This window comes from Megalobrama amblycephala, linkage group LG2 (genome assembly GCF_018812025.1).
Source record: "Megalobrama amblycephala isolate DHTTF-2021 linkage group LG2, ASM1881202v1, whole genome shotgun sequence".
Lineage (NCBI taxonomy): Eukaryota > Metazoa > Chordata > Actinopteri > Cypriniformes > Xenocyprididae > Megalobrama > Megalobrama amblycephala.
This window is the reverse complement of record NC_063045.1, coordinates 25,095,429-25,109,312: the sequence shown is the minus strand read 5'-3', so window position 1 is coordinate 25,109,312 and position 13,884 is coordinate 25,095,429. Positions and strand designations below refer to the sequence as shown.

At 39.3% G+C, this 13,884-nt stretch overlaps 1 protein-coding gene across 9 annotated transcripts in view; it reads left to right on the top strand.

Annotated features, from left to right (window-relative positions):
- Positions 1 to 11,988, top strand: part of abi3bpb (ABI family, member 3 (NESH) binding protein b) — a 30,577-nt gene extending 18,589 nt beyond the window's left edge. For 6 of the 9 annotated variants that reach the window (XM_048167887.1, XM_048167901.1, XM_048167909.1 and 3 more), the window contains 11 exons: positions 347 to 412; positions 3,195 to 3,263; positions 3,483 to 3,593; positions 3,711 to 3,800; positions 3,928 to 4,137; positions 5,350 to 5,455; positions 6,050 to 6,129; positions 8,042 to 8,071; positions 8,701 to 8,859; positions 8,950 to 9,072; positions 10,640 to 11,988. In XM_048167887.1, coding sequence (XP_048023844.1) covers positions 347 to 412; positions 3,195 to 3,263; positions 3,483 to 3,593; positions 3,711 to 3,800; positions 3,928 to 4,137; positions 5,350 to 5,455; positions 6,050 to 6,129; positions 8,042 to 8,071; positions 8,701 to 8,859; positions 8,950 to 9,072; positions 10,640 to 10,755 — 1,160 coding nt within the window. In that variant the 3' untranslated portion in view covers positions 10,756 to 11,988. The remainder of the gene's footprint in view (positions 1 to 346; positions 413 to 3,194; positions 3,264 to 3,482; positions 3,594 to 3,710; positions 3,801 to 3,927; positions 4,138 to 5,349; positions 5,456 to 6,049; positions 6,130 to 8,041; positions 8,072 to 8,700; positions 8,860 to 8,949; positions 9,073 to 10,639) is intronic. The other 3 variants (XM_048167894.1, XM_048167935.1, XM_048167953.1) reach the window with 1 other exon arrangement.
- The last annotated feature ends 1,896 nt before the right edge of the window (positions 11,989 to 13,884 follow it).

The window sequence follows — 13,884 nt, the reverse complement described above, 5'->3', positions numbered from 1 at the left end:
CTTTTGGTTGCCATTCTCTTGGGGGAGTTTCTCTTCAAGAGCCGAGTTTTCTCCTTTGAAATGTGGTATGTGTGTGCAAACCAGCCATCATACTTTGTCACACCTGACAGTTTTACTGTCAGTGAAGTATGTGTGATTTAGCCCGATGGGCACGCAGACCGCCAGCATTTGCACTAATCTGATCTTGAAAGGCCTCTCTTTCCCTCAGGCAGCTGAGCGGCCACCTATACCTCTCTATGTAAATCCCAGTTTTCTTCAGCTGCTGTGCACTTCAGCAAAAACAACAATATGATGCTACCTTAGTCTTCCTTTTCTCCATAACATCCACTCTTTTCCCCTCCAACAGCTAACGGTGAACATCATAAGGGACTTTCTTACCCCAAACCAGTCATGTGGTCCAGAGCAAGAATGGGTAAACAGAGCCAACTTGTCCTCTGTGTGTGTTAGCCATCATTAACCTGCAGAAATTCTGTTTGTGATGCAGCCCATATGCCCATGTTGGTGTCCTTCATATCCATAATCTCCTGTAAATTCGTGTCTGTCCATTCATCCGTCCACTCATTCACCAGTCAACCCATTTGCTCGCAAATCTGCCTGTTGTCTTCAACGTTTGTTGTCGTTTTGCAAGCTTCTGCAGATCCCATGCTGCTGCGAGCTTTGTGGTGTAATTGTCAAAGCTTTTCCCCAGATTGGTTTCTTTCATTTCTAAACCATCATGGTGCTGTAGGACATTTATTTTCAAGAGAAAAACATGTCTTTTGGAGGACACAGAAACCCACCGCAATGTCCTAAACTGTCTCATAACATTCTGTGGCTCTTTTATTTGTGCATTTCAGCAATAATGTTTGAAACTCCCTTCTGCAGAGGACTGTAGCTGCTTCTGGTTAAAGTTCATTGTGTGCATGACTACTTGCATGCTTTATTGTAGTCACGAGCTTCTATGTGGTATGAGGTCTTTTTCAATCTGCCATATTGTTTATCTGTGTAGCAAAAACAAAAAAAGATGATAACATTTTTGTATTTCCACAACCTATTAATTCACATTAATGTTATTTTCAACATAAAGTAAAAAAGCCAAAATTCATGGAAAACTTTGGAGGGGAACATAATAAGAATGGCTTTAGCACTATGAATTGAACTGCATTAAAGCAATTGCATGATAGAAATGATTTAGCATCTAGTTGACGTCATACAGATCAGGTAACATCACAATAACAGCCACAAAATATGCGGTGAACTCAATTCACACAGCATATCGGTTCTGACCAGATTTGGTTTTGGAAGATGCAGCAGACTTATGCAATATGGCGTACTTTGCAAGACTATGCAGCATAGCCTACACAAACAATACAATCCCAGGTCTGTAATAAGGTCTGCAAAGTGATGCCATCTTATAGCTTGTGCAAAAACAGTGGAATACAACAAAACAGATCATTTTAATTAGCACAATTTTTTGACCAAAAGCCAGAGATTTGTGGAGATTGTTGGTGGCTTTCATTGAAGAGATGGCAGATTTGTTTGACAATGACTGGCTGAAATTGTCTAACCACTGTCATGATACCACAAGAATTTTAGATCACCCAAAACATTGGGCATCACCACCAAAAACCCTAGTTACCTCTCTGAAAATGGCTTTGCCTCTGTAAAAGTATGACATCTGTTGGTCTTTTGGTTATTTCCAGCAAAGTTTGGCTTTTTCGCCACCCAGAGTTTTTTTACTCGTACCACAGGGTTTAGTGAGCTGAGCTCCGTTTGATTGCCTTGTGATGAACTAAGGGTTTCACAAATGGAGCCTTGGATGTAAATTGAATCAGTTTTCATGGAAAGGGTGCACATACTCTTGTCTGTTTGTTTTTGGCTGTACTTCAAGATGGCACTGAGAAATGTAGGCTTGAAAGGTGGTTGAAGTGCCAATGGTTAGACTTCATCCATGCAGGCTGAAACAAGAGAAAGAAAACAAGCAATTTTCTTTCATTTCCAATAAACTTCACAAGTGAGTTTGACCTCTCAGTTTGCTACTCGCATTTAGCAAAGCATCCAAATTGAAGGTTCTAATAAGTAAACAAGCATACTTAATGTTATTACTTAGAGTATGAGATACTCTATTTTTCATAGATCAGGAGAAGGATTTGAAAATCACTGGTTACATCTTAGATTTCATGTCCTTATTCTGAACCGCAGTGTGGTCAAATACATTTCATCTACTGTTCCATATTCTGAATGAATATACTTGATTGTTAGATATTTTACTGTATAACAGAGAAGGATAACATGTTTTCATTTTAGACTGACACATTTTAGAATATGCATTAGGTTTTCACTTTGGCACTCTGGCTTAATCCTTATGTGTTGATATAGATGATGAAAGATGAAAGACAGAATTTTTTTCAATTTTGCTGTAATATTTCTGCTTATTGAATCAAATTGGCTTATTGGTTATATTTCCCTTTTTCTTTTTATTAAGATGCCAATGTCTTAAAAGCTGAAAGCAGAAAAAAAATCTATAATCGAAGAGGTGTTGAATTCATTCAACTCCAAAAAATTAAAAGAGAGGGATATTGTGCATTAAACTCTTAATTGCCCTCTGCTTTGCCGAAAAAGCAGTTAAACCAAGCTGAGGCTGATAGTGATGTGTTCCACTGTTTTTCATGAGAATTACTTTATGGCGAAGTTTGAGAGGTAATCAATGTGTGAAGTAACTAAGAATGGCTGTGGTATTGGTGTAAGAATTGACGAAGACTAATTATCAATAGTCAGTGGAAAGCTGTCGATTTTTTCCAAATTGGATTTAGTGCCAAAAAGAAGAACCTTAGTTTTATCAGAATTTAGCTTGAGAAAACTGCACGAGAACCGGGATTTGATCTCAACTAAACAATCCAAGAGGGAAAAAGAAAGAAGAGAAGAATTAGGCTAGGAGAACAAATCGAGTGTCATCTCCATGGCAGTGGAAATACTTATCAAATTTCCTAAAAATATGACCAAGAGGTAATATGTAGACATTGTAATAAATGGGTTGTGTGGCAAATAGATGGAAGGGCTACTTCTGACCTCTTACTGCTTTGTTTGGAGTTTTTGGTGATTACCGCATCCTTGTTAGTTCGTAAATTACTGGATAGAGATGAAGGAAAAGGGAGAGGAGAATACATGATTCTTGCCTGACTTGCACTTCATCACTTTCACTTCCATCATTGCAGGTCCTCCAGCTGCACGCCATCCTATTCCACCAAAAAAGCCTAATCTTGTGGGCAATCCTGGAGGATTAGGTGGGTAAAAAGTTACTTGAATTTAAAAGTACTGTATAAACAAAAAGGTTTGGTCTACCACAAGAGCGAAAAATGGTTTGTGAATCATAACAAGTGATGCTTAGACTACAAAAATGTGAATTAAAAATGTATTTTGACAAGACTTTTCTGCCAATTAACACAACTTAGGAAGATATGCTTAAAACATTTGATGTTTTCACTTATTTATGTACACGGCAGACAAGATAACAGACCTGAATCCGGAAAAAAATTCTATCTTGAAACCCAAGCTGCCACCTGTTACAGCAAAACCATCCAAACCAAAGACAACATCTGCTCCTGCAGTGACAGGTTTGTCTTCATTTTATAATATTCTTCAATATTACATGGTGTATAAATTTACCCTGGTGAAAACTGTTATCCATTGGTTTGATATTATTGACATTGTTTATATTTTTGGTGTCCTAGCACCCCGATTTGAGACATGGGAGAACTCTTCAGTATTCAGCTCTGTTCCTGCTTCTAAAGTTGATGCCATGGGCAAAGAACGCTACATTGGTAATGAGATTTTCTTAATCACTGTAGCTGTGCATGTCAAGCACTCTGAATGATGCTAATGTAAGTTTCAGAGCTAAAACAAAGAAAATAAGTGTCTGAATTTTAACACAAATGTGTTGTTGTCCAGCTCCACATGTGGTCTATAAGACAGATAAGAAGCCAGATGAGCCCTGCTCCATCACTACTTCTCTGAGTTATTTCCCTGAGGAGGAGGGTGGAGAACAAAATATCACCAACCCTCCAAGAACAGCCCCATCCAACCTTACCGTTGTAACCGTGGAAGGATGCCCCTCCTTCATTATTCTCGACTGGGAGAAAACCGATAATGAAACAACAGGTAGGACTGAGGGATGGATCCTCAAAGGGAAACCCATAGTCTAAAGTTTATTGGGTTAAGGCAGGAACACACCAAGCCGACGGTCGGCCATCGGGCAGTTTTTCTTCGTCAGCCGACAACGTTTTCTCAGTGTGTTCCGCACCGTCGGCTGAAGTTGGTCCTCGGCGGCTTTTTTTCGGCCGATTCGAAATGTTGAATCGGCGTCTGAGCTCGTCGGTCCGTCGGGCCATCTGATCATTCTGATTGGCTGTTCAGCTACTGCCACCTGCTGGTTCGGAAAGGCATTTCATCTCACGCAGCTGCAGAACTGACGTGCTACTTGGCCGTCGGCTGTTTAGCGTTGGTTTGGTGTGTCAGGGCAACTTTGGACTTAGACGCTGCCAACGTGAGCCAACCCCACAGTCTGCTTTCGTCGCCACTAGTTCGTCGGCGTCAGCTTGGTGTGTTCTGGCCTTTAGACCCATTTGTATCTTATATCCTTGTCTTCAATGGATCAAAGGGTCTGGGTATGACTCAAACATTAACACTTTAATTTGATTAGTCAAACACTAAACCACAACTGTGATCAGTCAAACACTAACCCACAATTTTGATGTGTCAAACACAAACCCTCTACTATGATTGGTTAACTCTGATGAGTCAAAAACTAACCCATGACTTAGATGAGTTAGGCACTAACCCTTGACTGTGATTAGTCAAACAAACACAACCCTTGTCTTTGACCGATCAAACACTAACCTTCTACTGTGATTGGTCAACTTTGATCAGTCAAACACTATCCCTTGACTTTGATCAGTCAAATACTAACCTGCAACTGTGATTGGTCAACTTTGACCAGTCAAACATTTACCCTTGACTTTGATCTGTCAAACACTAACCCTCTACTTTGGTCAACATTCATCTGTCAAACACTAACTCCCAACTTTGATCAGTCAAACAATAACCCTCAACTTTGATGGGTCAAACACTAAACTGTGCATTTGACTGGTAAAAAACGAACTCTTTACTTTGATTGGTCAAACATTAACCTTCAAGTTTGATTGGTCAATTTTGATTTGTCCAAACACTAGCCCTCAACTTCGATCAGTCAGTCAATGTCAACTTTTAACTGTCAGAAACAACTGTCTGAACTCTCGACTTTGGTCCAACAATAACCCTCAACTGTGACCAGTCAGTTCTTAACCCATTTCCTTGTCATTTGTCTTTTCACAGAATATGAGGTCATCTCAACTACTAAAGGTCCTGAAGGTGAACAGGTTTCTATTCTGACCACCAACCAGACTCATACGGCTGTGGAGAACCTCAAACCAGAGAGCAGGTACAGTCTCAATGCAGAACGCTAACCTCTCTATTTAAGGCACTCTGTGGAATTTGATAGATGTATTTTAGTTGATGTGGGTGTCAAATACCAGGGGTGTTAGGACTTGCACGCATCCTGATGTCTGGACAAGGTGTTGGATGTGTGCACTGTGGTCTGGCTCTAGGGGAGCTGCCACGCTTGCTAGCTTTTTAATGAGGCTGAATATAGGCTCAAGATCTGGTGACACAATATAAACCAGGGCTTCCTATGGACGGCGTCTCGAGGCACGTGGGCCTTGGTTATGTCTCTACATCACACATGGAGGATCCATTAAAAGGGGGCCACAGGATTTGAGTCCTCAGACTCTGCAGAATAAATATATCAAGTGTCAGGGCTCAGAAGACGGGAAATAAGAACCTCATTTTACTCAGAATTTGACAACAGCCCACTAGGTTTCCAATACAGAAGTCCAGTTTAATAATTTTGGATTAAGCAGACTCCTTGCTTTGTCAGGAGCATAACATTAAATCTGAAATGAATATACTTAATGGTTTTATGTGGATCAAAGCAGAAACGCAAAGTCACATCACCTGTGTTTTTCTTACCTTACAGTTATGAATTCAAGGTGAAGCCCAAGAATGAGCTTGGTGAAGGGCCACCCAGCGAACCAGTGTCTTTCAACACAGAGTCTGGTAATGTGTTTCCTTTTTCTTTTCTTTTCTTTTTTTTTTTTTTACTTCTTAAAAAGAAGGAAAAAAAAAACATTTTAACAAAATGTACTCACTGCTCATTTGAACTTTTGTCTCCCAAATCTAATTTAATTTGACCCTTTTTGGACAGACATTGGTAGATGTAAACATCTGTCACAAAGGTGGACATTGTAAACAGACTGTCAAAATTATGAATATGGGACTACTGATATAAACTTCTTACATTTTATATGTACAATAAGCAGAATAATTGAAACAAAAAGAAAAAACAAACAAAAAAAAAAAAACATGAAGCTCGCTGTGTCGGAATTCCAGTCTATTCAAAGTCCAAAGCAAGACACAACAACACCTTAAAACAATGATGCCTCAGATAGTCTGGCGTCACTGCACAGCCAATAAATGTAAACAGTAATTAAATGACTTTAGGGTGAGGCTAGGGTGAGGGTATTCATTGCAAAATGCGCATCCAATATGCTAAAATATTGAAGCTTGAACGTGTGTGATGCGTTAGAACAGACCTCATTGGTTCTTGCGTGTCACGCATGCACATTTGAGCTGCTTCTTTCTCTTTTAATGGCGGTTGGCTAAATCACTTGAAGGTGCATACTGCCACCTACTACACGACACCTGCGACAAAAAATGGATTGGACTTGCTTAATTAATGCTTAATTGGCCACGATACCATTGAGATCAACTCCGACATCCCTAATTTTTATTTTAAAAAACTATATTAAAAACTTAAGATGTGTACATTTACTTGTACATTATTCAAGATGTAATTGCAAATGTAATTGCATTTAAACTTTCTTTATAAAAGTTGTTAATGTAAATGTACATTTTTGGCACGTGTGTTTTAAACTAGGGGAAAAAAGATTTTTCCTTTTCTTTATTGTGGACACTCTTACGTCACAGGCCCTTATAACATTTATTTCCAAGAGAATTGTGATCTTATCTTGTCATATTCATACTTTAAAATGAAAAAGTGAAAGAGAGATCCTGGAGCTATCTGAATGTTTGTTCATTTTGGTCATAGTTTAAGAGTTTAATCATTGTATTCTAACCCAATCCCTGTATTAACATAAAATATATATATATTTTTTAAAGTCATACATTAGGCATAGAATGCAAATATCCCAAGGGAAGAGCTGCAAATTGCTTTGCCATGGCTTGTGCAAGTCAGCCAATATTTGTGATCTCTCCTTTATCTCTTAGAGATACAGTATATGTAATGAGCTGTTTGTCGTCGTTAACATAATGACTCCCATACTGTCGTAACGTTTGGCCCCATCACTGCCTGCTGATGCACCCTGGAGTGCTGTCACACAGCCAACTTTTCCCTGCTTTACAAGCTCACTAACAACATATCATAAATAAGGAGCAAATAAAGACCCATATCATCCACATGTTTTATGGGAGGAGGCTTTAGTTTTAAACCTCGTCTGGCCTGCATAAAGAAAGAGTCTAGCAACAGAATGGAAAGCAGGGCAAAGGCAACTAGGAAGGAAAGAGAGTCCATATGTGCGATGACGGGAAAGAAATAAAGGAAAACTGAATGATGAGATTTTACCGCCAAAGCCCCTGAGGCTCAGTCTCTCCCCTATAGCTTTGGCAGATCCAGCAGGTTAGTTCATGCCAGCTGATCTCTCTTCATAAGGGAGATTCAAAATCCGCTGGAAAAGTGCAGTATTTTCTGCTTGTTGGAATTTATTGTACTTTTTTTTTTTGCCCAAGGCACTCTGCCCACCCATGGATAGCCAATGCAGAGTTGGCCGATTTGTGTCTGTAACTTTCCTGCGGTCTACAGATCATTTTGATCGTCTCTACGACCTGGTGGCTGTAAAACAAAACCATAATTTCTGATTTCTCCTCATTTGCGCCTTGTTTTCTCTTGCAGCGGATCCACGAGTGAGCGAGAACGTCTCAGGTACGTGTTTCTTCTTTGCACCCCATTTTTCTCAGGTGACAAATTCCTATCTGTTGAATAAATGGATAATATAACAAGCAGTCCTGGTAGAGGAAAAGTAAGAAAACGAACGAGTAAAGGAGCTGTGGAGACTTCCTATGAGTTCACTTCTTCCATACCAAGTTCTCAGCCAGATAAAACATTTACCCAAGAGTGGCAAATGGATAACACCATCCTCCTCCATCCCTGTTCTCAAATAAGGGCCTTGGTTGCTTTCTTGCACTCAGTGAGTTGCAACAATGGGCCAGTTTGATATTCATCTCCCTCAATTTCTTCCTGTGTATTGTCTATTCCATACGAAATTGACAGCTTAATGAACAATGGATATAGAGAGTGAAGTCAGCCAATAGTAAGCTGAGGTTATGACAGGAGCCAATGGAAACACAGACTAATGGAGCAGCCCCTCAGTTCCTAGTGTCCAGTAGGCCTTTTCTAACACGTGTAGAAATAAAAAAGGGGTCTGTACTCCAGTAATCTTTTCAAAAGACCACTGAAAGAAACATTGCTTTGCTCAATCTGTGCCAAAACATAATATCTGGCCTTGTCAGTTCATAAAATAACATCTTGGGGTTTCTCGGCATGACTTTCAGGTAAAGATGCCATTTGGACCCAGTTCCCCTTCAAAACTGACTCCTATTCTGAGTGCAACGGGAAGCAGTACGTGAAGAGGACGTGGTACCGCAAATTTGTTGGCATCCAACTCTGCAACTCCCTACGGTACAAGATCTACCTGAGCGACTCCCTCAATGGTCAGTCTTCTAAAAAAGGATCCATACGTTGCTCATTTTATGCTGGAACAGATTATAAATTGGCAGCTCTTTTCTTTCCTGTTCCTTTAGGTAAATTCTACAATATTGGAGACCAGACGGGTCATGGAGAAGACCACTGCCAGTTTGTGGATTCATTCCTGGATGGCAGAACGGGCACTCAGCTTCCTGCAGACCAGCTACCAACCAGGCCAGGTATTAGAACTGCAAGGAACCACTGATATAATGTTACTGTGCTTTTAGTTAACATACATAACCATGTATGTTGGCATTCCAAACCAGTTGATCAAGTTCACAAAACTCTTCTTAACCCTTTGAGCGGTACGGTCCCACATATGGGATTTTTATTTCAGTGCCCCTGGGCGTACGGTCCCACATATGGGATTTCGAACGTTCAGCGACGTCACATAACTGCCAGATTCAAACTGCTCTTTCGCGCTCTGGCTGAGAGACGGACGCGCGCAGCTCTTGTCATATATCACAACTATGCAGTGTTTTCAACCACATAATGTTTCTTTTAAGGTTTCAGACATTTAAATACGCATAAGCACCATTAAAACAATATATTTAGAGTTATAAAATACACACTGATGTCAGACATCAGTGGAAGGAGCAATAACAATCCATTCATATACAATTTGCCGACATTCATATCAGACGCACACACATAATGGGCCTAAGTAACTACAAAGTTTACTCTATTATTCTTCCAGTTCACCAGCCACTTACTTGCATATATTTCTGGAGAAAATGATGAATTCACTTGCTGTAAATCCGACTGACAGGACTCTGCGAACTGCGGGGCAAACTAAGATGGCGGCGCCCATCTCGCGTTATAGATCAAGATAAAGATCATTTATAAAGGCTTTTAAACGACAAAACACACTCACTTACACATATTTGAGGATCGGAATATCAGATAGTTGATAACATGGTAAGCAAGTTTGTGAATATTTTAAATAAACAAGGAAAAACAAAATAATAGCGATCCACCTGTCATACAGTGTTATTGTGACTGAGCTCAGCGCTCGTGACACGCATGACGCGTCGCTATGGAAACATTAAAGGCAAACGTTCTAAAATAACGGTCGCCTTAAAAAAACTCACTCTGGGGGGACAGTTAGAATATTTTAAACTCACGCTCGAAAGGGTTAATGATTAATTCTGAAAATATATTGAGCTGCTTCTGAACTCATTGAATCAATGATCCATTTGCAGCAGTTAACAGCTCACTAGAGGGGAAGATCTTCAGTGAAAATTAATGTTTGCTATTCACACAAATCTATCGTATGACTTCTAAAAACTTGATATACTGTGATAGATATATACTGTATAGATATTGAGATACAAGTCATATAAACCACTTTTATGAAACGTTTACCTTTACTTCTTTGAAGCTTGCAATCTTAAGTCCCCATGCTGACTTTTGCTGCACTCACAGCATGTTGAAATTAACTTAATTATGAGATGACAACCCGTTGACGTTTTATTCAGAGCTGTTCACATCCTCAGACTCAGAATGATGAGTTTTTAATGGCACTAACACTATCAAACGGCAAAACAAACCTGCTGTGGTCAAGTGCCTGCTCTCCGAAAATACAGAAATTATGAGTTGAGGACATGAACTTTTTTTTAAATTTCAGGTTTCACGTAATTACGTAATTCCGACGTGACGTGAAAGAACCTATTACGGGTTTCAAACATGGGGGTGAGTTAACAATTACTTGGCTCAAAGACTAATGCTTTTCTTGATGATTTTCAGGTTTCTACAGAGCAATGAGACAAGAGCCAGTCCATTTTGGCCAGATAGGTGGAAACTCCCACATCACCTATGTTGCGTGGTACGAGTGCGGTACGCCAATCCCAGGAAAATGGTAGAACCGGAGCCCACATGGAACCCTGAAGAGCAACTCTCATTGGTTGGGGTTGGTGCCTGCTAATGTCACATGACAGGCTTCTTTTTTTTTTTTTTTTTTACTGTTTTACCCCCACCAATGATGGTGAATTCGGTCACTCCTCAGCCTCAGTTCGTACCATGTATAATAGTGTACAGGATCAAAGAGTCAGGGAATACTTTTGAGGGCATTTGTGACATGTAATAGCAAAACAATGCCTCGTCTTTTTATTTATCGTACAGTAACTAGAACAAAGGTAAAAAAAAAAAAAAAAACGTTCATTATGAGAAAACACTTCAGATACATTGAAGTGATGAACATAAAAAAGAAAGGTAAAAAATACTTGTTTAAATATTGGGAAGCTGGCTCCCTGAAACTATTTTGATATCTTGTTTAATATTATTTATCAAAGTTTGTGGTTTCTTCACTGGCTTTCTTCCAGTGAGAAAGGGCCGGGCTTTTATTAAGCGCTTTAAAGACAGCCTGGGCTTTTGTCTACCACCAGAGGCAGCTGTATTAGTTTAGGTCTCTGATATGTCAGATGATATGTATAGCTGGGACTCTTTGCTATGTTGCTTTTACAAACACAATGTACTGGCTCAACAAGTCAGATTACCAACACTAGAATAGAAAGAATGGACTCAAGACGACGGCACGTCTATGTTTACAATGGGTTGGAATGAACATAATCACTTTCTTTACATGCGCACACACTACACTCACAAAACATGCAAATTCTTGTTCACTCAGATGCTTTGTACCATGGCTGTAGTCTTCCAATGTATGTCTTGGTATATTTGATGGTTCTAGATTGTAAGGATGACCTTACACTTGCAATTTGCACAGCACAAATGTATTTATATGTATATGGAGAGAGTATTTTTTCAGGAAACCTATGAGAGAATTAAAAAAATCCTTTCCCCTCAAGCTTGTGAAACATGAAACAAGTTTTTTTTTTTTTTTTTTTAGTGTTAACCCACTGAATACATTCAAGGAGTCTTGAAGATCTTAATACTTCAAGTAGAGCTTGTCTGGGTCCCATATTTTGTACAGTTTTGTCCCTGCCAGTCCCTTGGCAGAGTTTCTCTGGCTTATCCGTATTTTCATGGAATATGTTTTTAAGATGAAATTGTTGTTTGTTGTTGTTGTTCTGGATTTGTTTTCTTCTGTATGTATTTTACAATAATAAAAATCAGAAGTTTTTGTTTCTTTTTTATCCTCTGTGTCCTGTCTCTATTGTTGCACTATTTTTTTATGGATTTCTATTGAATACAATGAAATGCAGTCTCTCAGGTGGGTCTGTTAAAACTTGGGTCTCTTTGACCCCTGGGAGTTTGAACACCATTAAACTCCTCTCAACTTGCCCCATCTCACCAACCCAAATTATAAAAATAAACATCAATACATGCTTTACTGCATTACTATACTTTTCCAGAGCTAGAAAAAGAGAGGAGTTTGCCCTGCCAAACCCAATACAGGGACATTCTCCGAAAACCACAAAGCTAAAGGGAAAAAAAGACTATAAAATTCGAAATGCCTCTCGGTGACTTTATTAGGTTTCCAACCAAAAGAAAAAGGGGTGCGTATAAGAGAGTGATAGAAAGATATAAACGTTAGTTTTGGTTGAAGACAATTAAAAGCCAACAGACTGTGTCCAAATCAGCAAAAATCTGTTTGGTCACCATTTTCCACAATTGTATTTACATAAAAACTTTGCTATTATGCAACCTAATACAACCAATTCAATGACGTATGTATGCCTACAGACTGGCTGACCAGTGCTCTGGTTATGGGGAAATGGGTCTAAAGTCCAAGTTGGGATTTTAAGGACATGTGGTTTTACAGGAAGACAATGAATGAATCACTTGGTGAGGTCATGAACAGCTTCGACTGGTATAAAGCCGCAGATTACAAGAAGTTTTACCTAAAGTCATCAACTGCAGGCCACCCTTACTCACTCACAACTTTACTTGGCTGTTTTCAACAGTGAGGCGTTCACACAAATCAACAGCTCTCTCTCTGCAAACTTTACAGCTTGCTTTAATACCCCGCTTTTCTCACAGCTGCGTTCAAAGTAGCTGCTCCGTGGTCCATGCCTGGCCTGTCAGCAAGAATTAAGCTTCCTGCAACAAGTCCAGTGTCCAATTTAGGTCCCAACACGTGCTGGGAGGATCTTGGGAACATTCACAAATACACATTGGTTTGTAATTAAAGGAGCTCTGGGTTTACTGACGGGACTTCGGTTGCAAGATTTAGTTTATGAAGTTTATGTGTATACAGTGGATCACTCAATATAAGCCTGAGGGCAGCTAAAGTACTAAGACCTGACAGGAAAATCAAAAGAATTGTTGCCGCAATCATTAGGCGTCCATTTGGACATCTTAAAATTGCTGTTTTAGGTAGGCGGCTATGTTTTTTTTTCTCTTCATCCTGGCAGCAAGCAAAATAAAACTATTAAAATATGATTATTATTTCTTCAAAGGTGGGAGTGAGTGCTAAATTATAAATTTCTACTCTTCTAAAATGTTTACTTCGTCCCTGGCTACAATAAGGTAAAGGGTTTAACTCAGCAAATATTGCAATTAATTGTGATTAATTAAATGCCCAATAATTCAATGAGATTGGTTCAAATCTTAAAGCCCTTAACTGTGTGCACAAACCAAAGGGTTTTTTGCGAATAGAAGATGGATAGGGAAGAGAAATGAATCTGCTGACTATCAAACTGAACCAAAATAAAGCCCACAGAGCAAATGAAAATGTGTTGTGGTAATTTACATGACTCACTGGAGTACTGCTGAATTGGTTTAATTTTTTATGTGTACATGTGAGTGTCCTTGTCACTAAATGTCCTCGATCAGTTGTGCTGACATAGATATATATGTGGTTTCAACCACAGACACACATGTACATCCACATAATAACCAGCTCAGCATATTTCCAATGCAGTGAGATGTTGTTTTTTTTTAGAACCAGATGGTGTAGTTACATTTATTTTAAGCGGCTAACAGGACCATGTCTTAACTAGCAAAACTTTGATCCTTTGACACTGACTCCTGGAATTACCAGAAAAACAGCCAATTGGATTGAAGCTTGTGATATGTAGCATATGGTC